At 37.2% G+C, this 18,145-nt stretch overlaps 1 protein-coding gene across 2 annotated transcripts in view; it reads left to right on the plus strand.

The window, feature by feature from the left end:
* Positions 1 to 9,324: 9,324 nt before the first annotated feature.
* The window catches only part of PUM3 (pumilio RNA binding family member 3), a 17,835-nt gene continuing 9,014 nt past the window's right edge, over positions 9,325 to 18,145 (plus strand). Inside the window, exons 1-13 of one of the 2 annotated variants that reach the window (XM_053466212.1) lie at positions 9,325 to 9,426; positions 9,852 to 9,945; positions 10,113 to 10,316; positions 11,172 to 11,307; positions 11,682 to 11,757; positions 12,447 to 12,540; positions 12,697 to 12,763; positions 13,327 to 13,501; positions 13,617 to 13,720; positions 14,705 to 14,783; positions 15,028 to 15,126; positions 17,084 to 17,137; positions 17,727 to 17,807. In XM_053466212.1, the coding sequence (XP_053322187.1) occupies positions 9,858 to 9,945; positions 10,113 to 10,316; positions 11,172 to 11,307; positions 11,682 to 11,757; positions 12,447 to 12,540; positions 12,697 to 12,763; positions 13,327 to 13,501; positions 13,617 to 13,720; positions 14,705 to 14,783; positions 15,028 to 15,126; positions 17,084 to 17,137; positions 17,727 to 17,807 (1,257 nt within the window). In that variant the 5' untranslated portion in view covers positions 9,325 to 9,426; positions 9,852 to 9,857. Of the gene's footprint in view, positions 9,460 to 9,851; positions 9,946 to 10,112; positions 10,317 to 11,171; positions 11,308 to 11,681; positions 11,758 to 12,446; positions 12,541 to 12,696; positions 12,764 to 13,326; positions 13,502 to 13,616; positions 13,721 to 14,704; positions 14,784 to 15,027; positions 15,127 to 17,083; positions 17,138 to 17,726; positions 17,808 to 18,145 lie in introns of both variants that reach the window. The other variant, XM_053466220.1, reaches the window with a different exon arrangement.

The raw sequence follows: 18,145 nt of genomic DNA on the forward strand, positions 1-18,145 counted from the left end.
CAGTGTAATCCAGGTAACAAGGCCCAGCTGGATGTATTGACTAGGGCTCAACCCAGGTAACAAGGCACACCTGAGTTCTGAGTGCTCCAGAGGGCGGAGGGTGGCCACTAGTGGTAGCAGGTATAAAAAAGCCATGGTTCAGGCAGTGAAAAAGTGGTTCCTGACAGTCTCTCAGTAACCACCTCTGATTATGACCTACCATAAGCACAGCATAACCCCAAAAGACCAACATGGTACCAACAACGACTCAGTTCCAAAGTTCGTCAGGCATCGATGCAGTTCCTAGCCGCACAGATTTGCGACTATGTCCTGGTCAGGCGCAAGGAGCATTTCTGGTCATGTAGAGCCCCCATGGCCAGCTAGTCTATGGAAGTCTGGTAAGGGCAGAGCAGGCTGGGTTTTCCAGTCACACTGTGCCCCCAATTACCACAGGGTGACTAAGACATAAATAGGGACTAGTATTTATTAGTCGGTGTGTTGGAGTGAGGGTGCATGTATGTGTGAGAGGGAGTTTGTGTGTTTGCTTGAGTGTGTGCATTATTCAAATATATAAATGGGACAATACCAAACGTTCTCTGTTAATTCATTAATACGTCAACCATTTAGACTTGAAGAAAATAATTTTCACTTAAAGCAGCAAAAAAGAGTTCTTTACAGTAAGAACAATAAAGATGTGGAAAACCACAGAGGCTGAGCTATCACATTCAATAGATGCCTTTAGAGCAAAAGAAGAATATACTGGGATTTGATTGATTAAAATTTGACAGGATTACTTATAGCTTGTTGATCAGTTAATGTGAGGTTTTTTTTTTGCCTTTTTAACCTAAATTACTATTTTACTATGTTATTCTTACATATGTGAATACACATGGGTTGCAAGGTCAGAAACTGGCATTGGTTTATTGTGAGGAGATCTTATCAAACAAATTGATTCTTTTCCACCGAGTACCTAAAATGACAGACTGAGGGATATCTTATCTATATTTCTGCAATGTATTTTACACTGTCCCTCACAAATAAATTGCAATGCTTATGTTGGAAAATATATATATGGATAAGGCAGTGGCCGAGGGACACGAGGTGTCTCAAATTTATGGTGAATACTCAGAGAAAGTTACTAGTGAGGTACCTCAGGGATCTGCACTTGGACCTATTCTTGTTAATGTTATTATTTGTGATATTACAAAAGGTCTCAAAAGTATGGTACATATTTTTGCAGAAGATCCAAAGGTCTGCAACAAGATAGATGTTTCTGGTGGAATAAACCACATGACTAATGATTTAAGTAGATTAGGAAAATGGATGAGCATTTCAATATTGAAGTACAAATCTAACTCACCTAGAGTATTGAGTCAGTCCTCATCTAGTGTATTGTGTGCAATTCTGCATATACAATAGATGATATAGAAAGAGATCAGAGAAGGGTGCTAAAATGGTGAATGGTGTGCGGGATAAAATATCAGGACAGAGTGAAAGATCTTAACAAGCTCAACGCACATCGCAGGCACCACAGGCAGCTTCAGGGAAGGGGCTGATTGTTTCTTCGGCCCCCACACAAGTCCTCATGCTGCATTTTAGGTTAAAATATTCTTTTTTTTGTGGAAGCAAAGGAGAGACACAAAAAAAACTATTGAAAAAATTGCCTCAAAACCCAGGGAAGGAACCTTATAAAAAAAAACCTGCCCTGTGTGAAAGACAAAGGAAAGCCTGATATTCATCCTGATATGCTCATGACATGTGAAAAGGTAGAAGAAAAACTCCAGTGTTTCTGTTAGATTTGTGGTCATATCGGTCCACATAAAAAGATAAGTGGGTGACTTTGAGGTCCTTGGGATTTGTGCTTTCAGGAAATATATAGTTTGTGGGGTTATTTTGTTATTTAGATGTAGTTTAACCCCCAAAAGCATGAGGTGTGTGTTTTATTTCTTGTTACTGATATCCATACCTGGGAACTTCTGGGCTCTGGCTACCCGGAACCTTCCCTTGCGGGACGCGGCCAGGACTGCACACTGACGTCAGCGGGAAACACTCCCATTTAAAGGAAAAATGGGCGGGGAGCGGGGCATGTCAAGACCCCCTCCCACGACCCGGAGGATTCAGATCTTGAACTGGAGGAGCAGCGCTCACCCGGTCAAACCCGGAGAGTTCCCAGGTATGCTGATATCCCATCATGCAGCAGTTGCCCCAAAATGTTACTGACATGAGAAAAAGTAAAGGAAAAAAAACAAATCTGTTTTCCCTTTACATTTGTGTTTGTCCTGTGACACATGAAAAGGTAACTAGAGTGTCTTTGAAATCCTTAGGTGATGTGCCTTCAGGGAATATATAGTTTATGGGTATTTGTGTGTTTAGCTCTAAAAGCATGATATGCACCTTCCTGTTCCAACTTCTTTGCACAATTCGGTGGTCTCTTGTGACCATGTAATGCTGACATATCAAAATGTTCACGGCATGTGAAAAGGTAGAACAAAAACCTCAAACTCCTGTGTAGCCAATAGATTTGTGGTTCCTGTGGAACACCTACAAAGGTAACTAGGGTGTCTTTGAAATCTTCAAGGTGTGCGCTTTTATGAGTTTAAATTGAAATGTGGAACCTCTACTGTGTCAAATGAGACACGGCCCAGTAAAGAGACCTGAAATGCACATGTTCCAATTTTTTGTGATTAATGTGTGAAGTATGTGTGATTAATGGAATGAATGAGTATTTAAATGTTTGTGAATGAGTGTGTGTGTGTGATAGCATGGATGTGTAAGGGGGGTGGTGGAGGTAGCATGGCATAGGGAGGCTGTACTCACACTCCTATCATCCCCAGGTTCCAGCATGTACTGGCTGCCTTGGCTTGATAGGAGTGTGATTGCTGTTAGCAGATGTATATATATATATATATATATATATATATATATACACACACCTCCAGAAATGCCTTTTAACCCCCTATATGCCACTCTGCCTCATGATATGCCTTTTAACCCCCTATATGCATATAGGGGGTTAAAAGGCATATCATGGGGCAGAGTGGCATATAGGAGGGTATAAGACAGTTCTGGAGGCAGAGTGCCATATAGAGGGTTAAAAGGCACATCATGGGGCAGAGTGGCAAATAGGGAGTATAAGGCATTTCTGGGGGCAGAGTGGCAACCCTGGGGGCAAATGTGCATAACTGGGGGGGCAGGCTGGCAAATAAAAGGAAATAAAAAATATATATTTTTCTCAATCATAGCTTTTATTAAATATGAAAAAATAGTTTACATGAATTAATATTTACTAGTAAAACTTTTTTTCCTATAGGGTAGTCTTATATTCAGGCTTTTTGTTTTTTTCCTAAATTAATATTTAGATTTTGGGGGTTGTCTTATAATTGAGCAAATACGGTAGGTACTGGGACCAGGGAGCCTGGTAGCTGTACCTTTTGTTATTGGTATTTCTTGAAAATATTTTAGAAGTGAACAGCAGATGGCGCTCAAGACTTCTACAAGTGGAAATGTGCTTTGAGAAATAAAGGAACATTTTACTGTGTAACAAGCAAGTTTTTATATGATCTGTTCCACCTCTCAGAAAGATGAGCTGCTAAACTGCAAAGACCCTCACTTACATGAAACAAAAAACTTGGTTCAATAAAAAGCTTTGTAAATGTGTTTTATATACGCAGCAGGTGTTTGCCAATAAGGATTGAATATTAATTGGAGTTACTGAGAGGTATCATGGCATTACCTAGTTTTTAAGGATCTCAGTTCAACCCTACAATAGTAATCAATAAGAATGCACCGAGCACACTCTATTAACGTTACAGCCATAATAGCTTTCGTCAGAGAAGCATGTACGTGTTTTATAACTGTAGACCTGATGGGAGTGCAGAACATGTGGGAAACAAAAATAAAGCCTCCATGGTAAATGAGCCCATCGAAATCATGTAGAAAACATCTTCTTTTAATAACTACTATAAAAACAAAGAGTAAAAGCACATTGTGCAGCATCCAAAAGTTGTATAGAATACCACCAACTGGTGGTGTGCAAAAAAAACAATATACATGGCTCCAAATGGCTGGAAACTTCCTCCAAGTGTGGTATACATGAGTTTCATGAGCATTATTTTTTTTGCAATATTACATGATTGTGCTTCTATTTATATTTGTTTCACACATATATTGCACTCTCATCCGGTCTACATCTATCTTTTGCTGTACTTGAGGAAGTACTTTTGGGGATTGCTGCAGAACTAGTAGGAGAGTTATTTTTCCATATTGGTGTACACGTTCACGTGGAGTGTGTATTTGTTTCTTAAGGTGTTTTTTTATAACATCAGCTGTTTCAGCAATGGGACAATACGGATAAGGCCATATATACCTAAAATGATAAAACCATTTCATCAATAGGCCAGGAGATGTCACTAAAGATTTACTTATAACTATTCCAATCACCAATTCTGTTCACTATGGAGATAAGATACTTTTATTATCTTATTATTATTATTATTATCTTTTATTTATATAGCGCCAACAGTTTACGCAGCGCTTAATACAATACATAAATTCAAGGGATATGACAAGACAAGAATTGACAGACTAAGACAAACCGATACATTTGGTGGAGAGAGCCCTGCTCGCAAGCTTACAATCTAGAGGATTAGTCTATAGGATTTTGATTATTACATTTTGTTCTTGAATTTGAAACAGGGAAGCAATATGATTCTTCTGCAAGAACCCAAAAGATTCAGAAGCCCTCTCTTCTGATAAACAAAAAACACACTTCTACCCCCTTGACATGGTGACCAGCCACTACTCACTCACTCACTCTGTGAGGAACTTGCTCCCCACTATATCTGGCACACTGTTCTTCTACAGAGAGGAGTGAGAAGCACAAGAACAAAATTGTGAAGATGGGACATTGCCTTTGACTATCATTTCCAAGTGCCCTTCAACTAGAACACTGACATGGTGAGGTCAGGGTGTTCCTTGTTATGCATGCTGCAGATCTTTGTGTTCAATGAACAAAGCATTTTTGGGTTTTTAGAAGCTAGTGATGTGGGTTGTTAACTATGTATGTGTTTTCCTCAGGCTAACTTGTGTCTTCACCTCACCTTCTCCTGACCATTAGAGCTGCATGAAAAGTGAAGTTTGGTACCCATGGGAGGAACTGTGAATACCAAGCGAGTTCCTGCTTTTCAAAAGATATTCCTGGGGGAACTTTGCCCCTCTCTGAAGTATCCATTTTAACCTGAATATAGGAAGGATACATTTTTTTGCCACCCAGCAAATATTCAGGCAGCTAGATGTGTGGCTAAAGGTGGCAAAACTTGCTTGTCTAACCAGTCCCTGTCTCAAAGTTATCTCCCCCAAACTTAACCCCCATGACTTACAAGTTGCTACCATGCAAGATACTTAATAAAGCAGAATTATTACAATGCAGATTGTTGAGTGCTGCATATAAATACTGTCAATATAACTCTAGATCTATTTTAACCTCCATTGTATCATGAAACAGATTTAAAACCTCTATGAGGTGAAACATTATATATATATTTTTTAATAAAATAAATTAAATGTGAAAAATGTGATGGTTCCCGGTGGAGGGGATTGCCTTGCACCTGAGGCAGTCTGCAGAAGCCAATACTAAACAGGTTATGTCGGAGGTCTTGTGTTATCACCTGTACATGCAAGACTTCCTATAAGTATGGAACCCACACAACAGAGGGTGCTGCTGATCATTTCTTAGATGCATTTGTACTATTATTATTATGATCATCTTTTTATTTATATAGCGCCAACAATTTACACAGCGCTTCTTACAATATATATATTTAAGGGGAATGACAAGACTAGAATTGACAGACTAAGAGAAACTAATACATTAGGTGGAGATAGCCATGTTCAATAAATTTTAATTTAAATGGTATTTTAACTTTATTTATTTAACATAGTAATTAAGCTTAAAAAAAAAGACCGAAGTCCATCAAGTTCAACCCTTCTACCTATCCTTCCTGCTTTTGATACAAAAGAAGGCAAATAAATTATATTAAAACTACAGAGGCGTAATTTTATTTATTTTAATCTAAGAATATATTAAATGAACAAAATACAATATAATAAAATACAACAAAACATATATTGCTTTAACTAACTGAATTTATTTAAACTTAACTAAAACTGTATGAAATACTTACCAATTCAGCTATTTATTTAAATCTATACATGTTCTGACAGAAGACATTTAAATTCTGGATGTATCAAATCATAATTCCTGTTTAGTGAGAAAAATGAGATGTGGATTTCACTTGACACAAACAAGATAAATTTCGAAGCTTTTTTGACATTGACCTAAATTACCATAATATGACAAGCTTTACAGCAGTAAATGAAGTTGTAATTTCCACATGAAATACAGTCTTATTGAGCATCTCTCTATCGTATGCCTCAAGGAACACAAACGAACAAAAGGACTGTGCATTCCAAACACTGTTCTATATAATCGGATGCAAATCTGTGCTTCATAATACGCAAAGCAGGTCCATAATCCTACGTGCTTCTCATTCCAAATGCTCTGTAATTTCTGGCTAGGTTGTTGGCTTTTCATGACTGGTGGTACTTTGTACCCGAACTAGAGCACTTTCATAAAGTGAATGCATGTGATTGCACATTACTGGTTCCCATTGGTGCCCTGTGTTAGTTCATTCCCCTACTCTTCCGATGATGTTCCATCTTGCCATACAGGCCGCTTTTTTTATTTTAAAAAACAAACTAATTTAGATGGCATCTTAAGAAGACATCTAACTTCACAAAAGCCTATATGACATTTTTCTATATTGACCCAATGAAAGGTATCACCTTCAACTAAAGAAGCCATCTTGTCTTGAACAAAAACAGATATATTTATTTTCTTTTTTTATGCATACAAGATTTTGACGCAGTATGAGACACATTTTGAAAAGGCTGAAGAGGTACACTTCTTAGTAGCTGTGGCTAAGATTAGACCTTGTTGGCCATCTCTATTTGATTTTCTGAATGACTTATTTCATTAGATAAGTAACTTAAACCAGCAAGCTAATGTATACACTGCATTGCAGTTTAAATATATTATTGTAAAAGCATATTGCTGAATTTATACAAAAAACAAAAACTGTCTGCGCTTCTTACCCTAATAAAGTTGGCAACAAATATATAAACATAGTATAAATCAGAGGTTTTGGTTATATGAATTGGCCAAAGCATAATTAAGCTCACCCGCCACGTCAAGGCACACTCTCAATAGGGTGAGAACCTACTCTCACCTCCTACGTAGTGGGCACACAAAGCAGTTTATACTGCTACCAAAACCTTATTAATGTGTTGGGGGAGGTGCAATTAAACCTCCTCCCTATTAACCCCTGGACAGCAAGCTGCAACCAGACTGATGAGGAGCCAACAACCTCAAATATGTGCAAACAGGGAAAAGAAAAAATGTCGGTGCTCTAAGCTAGTCACAGGCTCAAATAATGCAAATGTATAATATAAGGCCTTATATTATACATTTGCATTATTTGAGCCTGTGACTAGCTTAGCGCACCGACATTTTTTCTTTTCCCATATTGCTGAATTTGAATACATTGTACATTCTGAGGCTCTGAAACATGCACATCTACGTACTATATAAAAAGCGGCATTCCCACAGAATCCTCAGGACATATACCTCAAAGCCACTGGCAAACCAGGCAGTTGCGTTGTGTGCTCGGAATGAGGTTCTTTCTTATATGAGTAAGCAAGGGCATGAAGCAGGAGGCCCCAAAAACACAATGCATAAAACAAAAGCAATAATTCAGGGCATACCCAGAGAATAACATTCACCTGTGTGGCAGGTGAGGCTGCTCAACCCTATGGTTTGGTCAGAAACTGCAAACATGCACAACAAAAAAAAATATACAGAAAGGAGGGTGCAAACTTAAAAGCATAAAAGGCCATGGTAGGACCTTGATTTTGTGGTCAGTAAACCATGTGTGTGTTGATTTTGATGTATGTCATAGATCATTTTTCTGAACGATGCAACCACGGCCCATTTTAAGCTTTCTGGCAGAGGCAGTCAGGTGTTAATTTAATATGTGTTGATATAGGAAACATAAAAAGAGCACCAAAACATTAAAGAGCCACCGCCATATTTAACGGTGGGCATGAGGTACTTTTCCAAATGGCTACCCCTCTGTGTGCGCCAAACCCACCTCTGGTGTTTATTCACAGAAAGCATTATTTTGTTTTTATCTGACCATAGAACCCAATCCCATTTGAAATTCCAGTAGTGTATGGCATACTGAAGACGGTTGAGTTTGTTTTTGGATGAGAGTAGAGGTCTTTTCTTCCAAAAACCCTTCCAAACAACTTGGTGATGTAGATGATGTCTGATTGTAGTTTAGGAGACTTTCTGACCCCAAGACGCAACTTACTTTCTCCAGCTGTGATCCATGGAGATTTTTTGGCCACTCGGAACCATCCTCTTCACAGTGCGTGGAGACAATATAGACATACGTTCAGCTATATTCCTTGGTTTTACCCATTGTGATTAATGACTTAGAGATATAATATTTATATTATATATATATATATATATATATATATATATATATATATATATATATATGTATATATATATCATGGTTGTCATTTCCTGCTCACAGTCACCCAGGCGTACTAAAAATGTAAAAATCAATGGGAATATATTTCAAATATAAATTCATAGGGGTGCCAATAATTGTGCTGTGTGTGCCATTGTTTGATATCCATGAGAACAGAATATTTTTGTGTATATTTTGAAGGTTTTTCTCAGCCCTCTTTGCTCATATTTAGAAGGGTATGGGTATGAGTGTATGTCAGCGTTCTAACAGTAATGTGTATAGAAATGGCAGAATATGTTTATTAATTAAAATTGTATAAGCAAAATACATTATTTGCCTTCTGAATGTATTGCTCCTCGGTCACGAAGTCACATAAACCGGTAGTCTGAGTAAAGCCTCCTTATTATCTAAAGAAGGGCACTTGGCTCATTTCCTAGTGGTGGTCATATAGATAATTTCTTATTGCAGGTCGCGACTGGCGCAATTTATACATTCAGAAATGAGTTTATGTTTTCATTGATAATGTTCTGTTACTGTAGATTTATATTATTCCCGTATCGTATTCTATCTCCCTACAGGAGCCAAACAGTTAATGGAAATGTCATAGAGTCGGATTACTGCCCTCATCAAAAATGGTTCTGAACGCCGCTACCGCTTTACTAAACTTTATTGAGCGATTACAACAGGCTGTGTACAATGTCGTGCTAACCGAACTTTTTTGGCGGCTTCCCTTTGTGACCGTAAAGCAAGCTCAGTGCGCAGGCGCAGATAGTTGGTATCGGCCTTCCCTTTCCTTTTCCCACGTGTGTCGGTAAAAGCTGCTGCCGAGCACGGAGGGCCCGCGGAAGAGGTAATTGGGAGACGTGGTGACCCCTGAAATAAGGTGCGCTGTGTAGTGCTTCACTGCCATGGCAACCGCTTAAAATCTGATTATAAAATGATGCATTTCGTGTAAACAGAGACTTGGTTGGAAACGTCTTAAGTATCCCGGCCCCTCACTTTTATTTCACTACTTGCTGCGCTGTTTTTAATGTGTTAATCCTAAAGTATAGGTTTATCAGCACTCAATAACGTTATATATAATTCTGAAAGAAATCACAATTTGTATGAATTTGGTAATGACAAATTCCTGTTAAATTACAGTTTAAAAAGTTAACGGCATATGTGCGTGATTTTGTAAGTTGAATCAGATGTGACTATCGTACTGATTTTGATTAGGTAAAAAGGAGTTGGTGTTAATTTACAGAATGTGACTTTTTTTTCTGCGTTTTTAAGGTGATCATGGACTCAAAGAATAAAAAGCAGTTCAAGGGACAGCAGAAACCTCAAAGGAAAATGGCAAACGGTGGCAAACCTAAGAACTTAAAAGGTGCACTTGTATCGATTTGTACGTTAAACATGTTGCTTGGCATATTTTTTGTGTCGCTTATAAATGTCTCTTATGAAGTGGTGTAGTGCTGAGAATGATCACTGAACACTTTTTTTTTTTTAAATTGCTCCTTATCACTAACTCCTATCGTTTGTTTTTGTTACTAGCTTCACCTGGTTCTCAAAAATATCATGGCAAGAACACAGACCAGAGTCCCAAAGGGAATGTCAGACCCAACAGATTTGAGAAAGGCAAAAAAGCCCCTGACAGGGCTGGAGGCAAAGCAGGAGTAAAGCATTTCTCCAAAAATACAAAACAAGGAGATGGCTTCACAATGAAGAGAAAACGCCAGACAGATAGCCAAGAAGGAGGTTAGTTTGCCAGTCTTGTTCACTAGCCGGTAAAGTTGTATACCAACAGTAGTTCTTTTTCGCTGGGAAAACATAGTTGCACAGTGTTGAGACTGGTACATGATGCCTTTTCATAATATGAATCGTATAATAAAGGATATAACTTTTGGTAACAAAGTGGAGTTTTATTGAGTTATACTGTAATATATGAAAACTGCACATTGTGTAAGCTTATAATTGCATTTTTGCTAAATCTAGAGGACATTTTATGTTTTTATAGCATGGAACCCTTTTCCCACATTTCCTTTTCTATTGTACCAAACGCCAGCAACTAGAAACCACTTCTTGGCGCCCAGGGTTTTGCAGGGCTTCTATCATGAATCCGGCACCCAATGCTTTACTGCGGGGCATTGAGGCTCCCTGTGGGGTCACTTAAGGCACGACACCCGCCTCACTGTGCTCCCGCAAGAAAGCATAGGGTGCCGATTCAGGATGGCACACCATGGCTGGTCTTCACGAAGTGAGAAGGGGAGTGGTGTATGTGAGTGTGTGTATAGTATAGTCTGTGTGTGTGTATTCTGTAGTGCTGGAGTATGTGTATATGTATAGTGCTAGAGTCAGTGTGTGTCTCATTTACCATCAACAAAATGTGCTGTATATACAAGTACATAATTATATTATATATATATATATATATATATATATATATATATATATATATATATATATATATATATATATATATATATATATATATATATATATATATATATATATATATATATATATATATATATATAAACACACACATACACACACACACAATTATTTTTACACACCAAAAAGCATAGAAATCGGTTTATGTTATTGTCACAGGTTCAGAAGCCAAGAAACCAAAGTGGGACGATTTCAAAAAGAAAAAGAAGGAGCTGAAGCAAACTCGGCAGTTGAACGACAAGAACAATTATGATGTAATGACAAAATCCAAACAAATATGGGAATCCATAAGAAGGTATGTTAAAATGTATAACCCTGACCTTGATTTATTTGATGTGGATGTGCGGCTTTAAGGAACACAGAGCTTAATTTGGGCAGCAAGCAAAGTTACATATGTGTGTGTTTGAATATGTATACAAATACATACCAAATATGAAAGTTTGCTAATATGGGCATGTCTAAAACATCTCCCCCTCTGAATTCAGAAAGTATTTCATTTCCCGTTCATTTTACCAATTCTTGGGAAAGACAGGTAATGACATGAGATTTCACTGCTGCTTTATATGCAAATTTCAGCAGAAAAATAAAATGCAATTATGCTTTTGCACCTGTATGTGTGTATATTTCTGTGAGTGATTGAATATTCACTTATACTTTATTTTCTCGTAGAAAGGACTGTGATGCAACAAAGCGATCCAAACTAATGAATGACCTGGAAAAGCTGCTGAAGGGCAACGTGAAAAGTGTGAGTATAATCGGAGCTGATTTGTTTATTCTGTAGAGAGCCGCAGTCATGTGTTGCTCGGTCTGTCTGCAGACTTATTGCTGTTGGTTTAACAGGTAATCGTGGATCTGCTCTGCTTTTGGGAAGCATTAGTCTGCTTAATTGGATTGTGTTACGTGTCAATGTGTTTTGTCTTTAAATGTGTAATGTCATAGTTTTTTCCCTCTATATGTGTACAGGTGATACAGAAATGTCATTGTGTGTGTGTCGCTTCTACAATTTTCTTGTTTTTTTTTTGTTTTTTTTTTGCTGGAAGCCACATTTATATTGTATAACAGTATATCCCAAAAGCTCTCAGCTTTTAAAATGGGTTTAGTTATAGAAATCTCATTAAATGTCTTCTAATATGACACTACTTTGAGCCATTTCCCAGGGTTTATACAGACCATACCAAAAATAAAATTGTTTAGAATTGTTTCTTATGTATATTACATTCAAAAGAAAGGTTATTCAGCATAATCTTAAAATTCGCCAGCATTGCTAATTAGGATTTCTGATGAAATCCTAATAAATGAGTGATCTCAACACAACTTTAGTTCTTGGATAACCTGTTACTTACATCCTCTGCAGGTGTGTGTGTCAGTGTTTTTCTTTCCATATATTGTATCTAGTAGCTTTGTCTAACCGCAAGCTTCACTTGTATTGTACAGGTTGCTTTTGCTCATGACACAACTCGGGTTATCCAATGTTATATAAAGCATGCAAATGAAAAAAGAAGACACGAGGTCTTTGAGGAACTCAAAGGTATTTTTGGGCTTTGCTTACATCAGTACAGATTTTGTTTAGGATACTGTAGCTTTGTTTTTTGTGTGTAGGGTCTTATTTAGTTTGCTACGAAACCGTAATATTTTGGCATCCCTTGCTGTATTAGAATTGTGTGTGTTTTTTTTTTTTTCACAGAGCATGTTGTAGACTTGAGCAAGTCTAAGTATGCCAGAAATATTGTAAGGAAATTTCTCATGTACGGGTAAGTTTTTAAACCTTTATTTTTCTCGTTAATTGTGTACGTTTTGAGTTGACAGCACAAAAGATGCTTGTCTGTGTGTACAGCGCTGGCGAAGCTTCTGCTTCTGCCAGCGCTGGCGAAGCTTCTGCTTTGCCTATGAGCTTAGCAATAGTATATTTAATCATTTATGTGAGCGTTTTGGTGAAACATCAGTTAGTTCCAGCACGCTTTATTTTTTTCCCTTGTTTTATTTTCCGGATAGCCCAAAACTTGCATGCATTTACAATGTAGTTAAATGGTCCGATTTACTGGGCAGCAGCATTTTGTTATCCTCTGCCCTCAAAATTTAATAATAGTTTAAAAAGCTGACAACCTAACACGCAAGTTGAAATATGTTTTAGACCTTCTGCAGCAGTATCGTGGGCATTGCCAACTTCAACTTGTGTGTTGCATTTAGGTTTATTCCAATAGGAGAAGCAATACTGCATGGTCTATGTGGGATGGACATCTTCTGTTTATGGGATTTTTGTTCATAATAAAATATGTATTAAGTTTGTTTTATTTCAATTTTCAAAAAATGTCAGGTCAAAGCAGCAAGTAGCTGAAATAATTAAAAGCTTTAAAGGACAGGTGAAAAAACTGTTGCGTCATTCCGAGGCATCTTACATTGTGGAATATGCATACAATCACAAAGCCATTCTGGAACAGAGGAACATGCTGTGTGAGGAACTGTATGGGAACACATTCCGCTTCTTCAAGGTAAACGGTGTATCTGAAAAGGGGCAGACCTCGGTAGACACAAAGCATGATAAATATTGTCATCTTGGTTATTTTACTTGAACGTTCTATAGCCTTCAGCACTTCTATTTTGCAGTCAGCTGTTCACCCATCCTTGGGGGAAGTTTTGGAAGCTCAACCCGAAAAGAAGGAATCCATCTTGGAGGAAATGAAGCAGATACTTATACCCCTGGCCCAAAAGTAAGCTGTCCTTGTTTCATAACAAAATAACATTGAAAGGCACAGTTTAGTGTTCCCTGCAGCCCCACCAATGAAGAACTGGTGTAGGTTCTTCAGCCTGTAGAAAAAGGGTAATAATTTAAAGGGGATGCTCGGCTATCACGTGCATTATTGGCTGATTGATTGGTACTCCTGGTCAGAATATTTCCTGTCTGTTTTTTTGTCTCGGATGGTCATTTAATGTTTAAACTTTTCATGTTCTTAAGATCCCCTTTAAAATGTGTTTTGTTTTTCTATTTACTATTTATCTCTGTAATGTTTTTCTATTCTGTTTCTTTGTATATGACATGTTCCAATTTGTTCTAGAAACAAATGGGTGTATAAGAGATCATTGATTATATTGCTTAATTAATTTACATTCACTACGACAGACCCATAAGTCACATCGCTTGTTCAAATCTAAGTCTTTAAATCAGTAATATTTAAACCACCACCTTATTTTAGCATAACCCTTTAACACTGACTCTAAATAAGAAGCGAAATAGTCTGACGTGTTCAAGACTCAAAAGGGACATTATTAAGAGCATTTCTTGGATGAGGTGCTGGTTTCCAGTTCGGTTGCTAACCCATTTGAAACTTAAATCGGAATTGCATTTAACATTTAAATCCCAGCTGTGTATATTGCATTGACAGGTATAAGGATTACATTGTTGTCTTGTAGTAATTTTGGCATTGAATGCTAGTGGTATCGAGTTACAGCCAATTTTATTTATTAAAATATATAGTGAAATCCTTGTTTCCAATCAACACAAGTAGCAAACAGTCAGTCTAAGAAAAATACAGATTACAAAATAAAATCTGGAGGGCAAGTAAAGGACATTTTGTGTAGTCTGGAAAGCATGTTATTATCAGATAATTGATTTGCGTGGAAATAATTGGTATACCGAAATTGTTCAGTGTATTAATTTCCAAAAAAGAATAACTGTCTTTCTTTCTGTCTTTCAGAGAAGCTGTCATTAAACATTCACTGGTGCATAAAGTATTCCTGGACTTTTTTAATCATGCAACTCCAAAAATCAGATCTGTAAGTTAATATCGATGAATTTGCCTTGTAAAATTAAACGATGGTAGATGTTACTCCACAACTTGCATCAAATTGTGCATTAAAATTCCGAATTTAAGAATGCTACAATGATCTCGTGTTAGGATCTTTGCAAAATGTTTCACTGTGAGATGCTTAAAAAAAAAAATCTACAAAATAATAATAATCTATAATTTTACATTTAAGCGTGATTATTGTATTTAATTTAGATTTGTGTTTGTTTCAGGAAATGATTGAAGCCATCAGAGAGTCTGTGATCTACATGATCCATACACATGATGGAGCCAGAGTCGGCATGCACTGTGCATGGCACGGCACCGCTAAGGTATAGCTTTTAAAAAAAACATTTTTTTTTATTTTACTTCCTAAACAAAATATCTAGGAATCATGGATGATTTTTATCAAATGTGTTGCTGCAGCTTTAATTCTGAATTGGATTTTAATTGTGGAAAACCCACACTTACCATGATCTTATTTTCTTTGTGAGCCAAAAATGATGTGTGTACCACAGTCTTGCCCTTGGGGAGACCAGTCTCTTTGTGATTTATTTCTAAGTTCATTCTGAAAGATTCACTTGAGCAAGAGATGGATCGTAACTCTGGTTTCTTGGCTTATTTGTCTCTCTGCGCTTACCCTTTGAACGTTTACAGGTCATTTGGGCATCAGACATTGCTTGAGGAAATTTCCTGTAGCACACAGCCTGTTGATTTGATTAGAAATAAGTGGATCAAATTCCAGTCACCGAAATGTAACCAAAGCTCCAGCTTTATTTTTAAATTTCCAAAATCAATTGTATTTTTTAGCATTATTACTAAAAGCTGACTTTTTGGGCATGTTTTCTGAGATTTTTTTGAAATAGGTTTACAATTTTATTTAGTTTGCAATCTGCAACATCCGTCTATGTATTTACATAACTTGTCCAGTGTCTGGTAAAACATCTGTGAATATTTACTCTTGTGCGCATATACTTACACTGTATGGACAAAAGGACATACCTCTTATTATTATTGAATTCAGGTGCTTCATTCAGACCCATTGCCACAGGTGCTATGTAGTCTGCATTTACAAAAATGGGGCGTTCTGGAGAGCTCAGCAAATTCAATCGTAGTGCAGTGATATGATGCCACATTGGAAAGAGTCCGTTTGTGAAATTTCATCCTTGCTAGATATTCCGCATTCATCTGTAAGCGCTATTATTGACAAGTGGCAACTTAGGAACAGCAGCAAATCAACCATGAAGACCATGTCAGAGTGCTGAGGTGCTTAAAAGTTGCCAAGCGTGGAATCGAGTGTTGTAATGCATGCCGCCACTGGACTCTGGCGCTGTGGAAACGCGTTCTCTGGAGTGGCAAATCGCACTTCTCTGTTTGGCAGTCTGATGTGTGACTCTGGGTTTGGCGGATGCCAGGAAAACGTTACCTGCCTGACTACATTGTGCCAACTTTAAAGTTTGGTGAAGGAGAGATAATGGTATGAGGCTTCAAATGAAGGGAAATCTTAATGCGTTAGCATACAGACATTTTGGACAATGCTATGCTTCAAACCTTATTGGAACAGTTTGAGGATGGCCATTTTTGTCCGACACGTGGTTGAACGAGTTGAACTTGGAAGAACTTGACTGGCCCGTGCTGAGAACGGACCTCAACGCCATCGAACACCTTTGGGATTAACTGTAATGGAGATTGCGAGTTAGCCCTTCTTGTCCAACATCAGTGCCTGGCCTCACAAATGCAATGGGCAAAAATCCGCACAGAAATATCTTGTGGAAAGTCGTCCCAAAAGAGTGAAGGCTGCTATAGCTGTAGTTGGGGGACCGACTACATATTAATATCTATAATATTTAGAATGCAGTGTCATAAAAGTCCCTGTTGGTGTAATGGTCAGGTGTTTTCTTTTGTCCATATAGTGTATGTATATAGGCAGCGTAGAAGTTTGGATAATCACAAATGGATTTTCCTCCTCCTTTAAATGTTTCAGGCATATATGAAAGAAAAATGTTAGTTTTTAGAGGGTATACCAACTCTGCTTTTAAGTAACACTGTCATGTCTTTATACCTTCAACAATTACCATGCAGTTGACACTAAAAGAAAATCTAGTACTCCTGATGGAGTTGTCCAATTGGGAGGTTTTAATGTTCCCTATACATAACAGTATTTACAGTGTTGATGTTGATAACTTCTCATAATGTATGCAATATTTGAACTTGAACTTTGAAATGGAATATCTGGTCTTCATATAAATATCTCTAAATGTACATTAATTACAGAATTTTGTTTTCTAGGACAGGAAGGTTTTTTCAAAAACCATGAAAAGTTTTGTTGAAAAGATTGCCACAGTAAGTGATCATTAAGTATTCTGGTATATTGTTAACCGCTCATGATTTCACCTTTCCTCTTGAAATTAGTGGTTTGTTTTTTTTTTGCGTTCTAATTATCTTTGTGTTAGATTGGAGTATATTATACAGTGGCATTGTATAGCATGCCGGAATATTATAATTTGTTTTTCAGGGTTGCTGGGGTTTTTTTTTTTTTTTTTTTTTTTATATACTTTTAGCTCAATGAGCTGTAAATGTTTAAATTTTGAATGGAGGTCCTAATTGTCAGTCACAATATCTACATGAATAGGTTAATAATACAAGCCCTCCCTATTCTGGCAGTAGTCTGATTTCTGAAACTCGTCCTTGGGTCTTCCAGTGACCCACATGCCTGACACAAACTAACTTGTCGTTGGCTCTTGCTTATGTCTCGTTCACTTCACTACACTCAGTTTTAAATGGTTCTAACATTTTTCTTTTTCCTGTCATGCTAAGAAAATTAGCAAGTATTTTTGCAAGCAAGATTTCGTTGTGAAAGAAGTGCTCACATATTTAGCTAAAATGACATTAAATGACTTAACCCTGCTCTCTGCTGTTTTTATTTTTTTAGGGGGAGTTTTCACATTTGGTCCTGCTCGCAATGTTTGACTCCATTGATGACACCAAACTTGTTAAGCAAATCATCATTTCTGTAAGTGTTCTGTTCCAAATTTCTCTGTAAATGAGTTAGAACGTGTTAAATGTTCAGGTAGGTGGTGGTGTAGTGGCTTTTTATCCTTTTTTCTTTAATGTAAATTAACTCTTTTACCTGCAATGAAGTTTAACCTTTTCAGTACCAAGGATTTTTTGGACCTAAATTCCAGAGCTTATTGCCATTTTTATCATATGTTGGTTTCAACGGTTATTCCCATTTTCTGTGTTTGATGTAGCAACACAAATTAGACTTTTTTTTTTTTCCTTCAGGACAAGTAGGACTTTCATTTGAAACCATAGAAACGCAAAAAAAACATTCATTTTTTCTGCCTTCTA

The sequence above is a fragment of the Spea bombifrons genome, chromosome 1 (genome assembly GCF_027358695.1).
Source record: "Spea bombifrons isolate aSpeBom1 chromosome 1, aSpeBom1.2.pri, whole genome shotgun sequence".
NCBI classification, from domain to species: Eukaryota; Metazoa; Chordata; class Amphibia; order Anura; family Pelobatidae; genus Spea; species Spea bombifrons.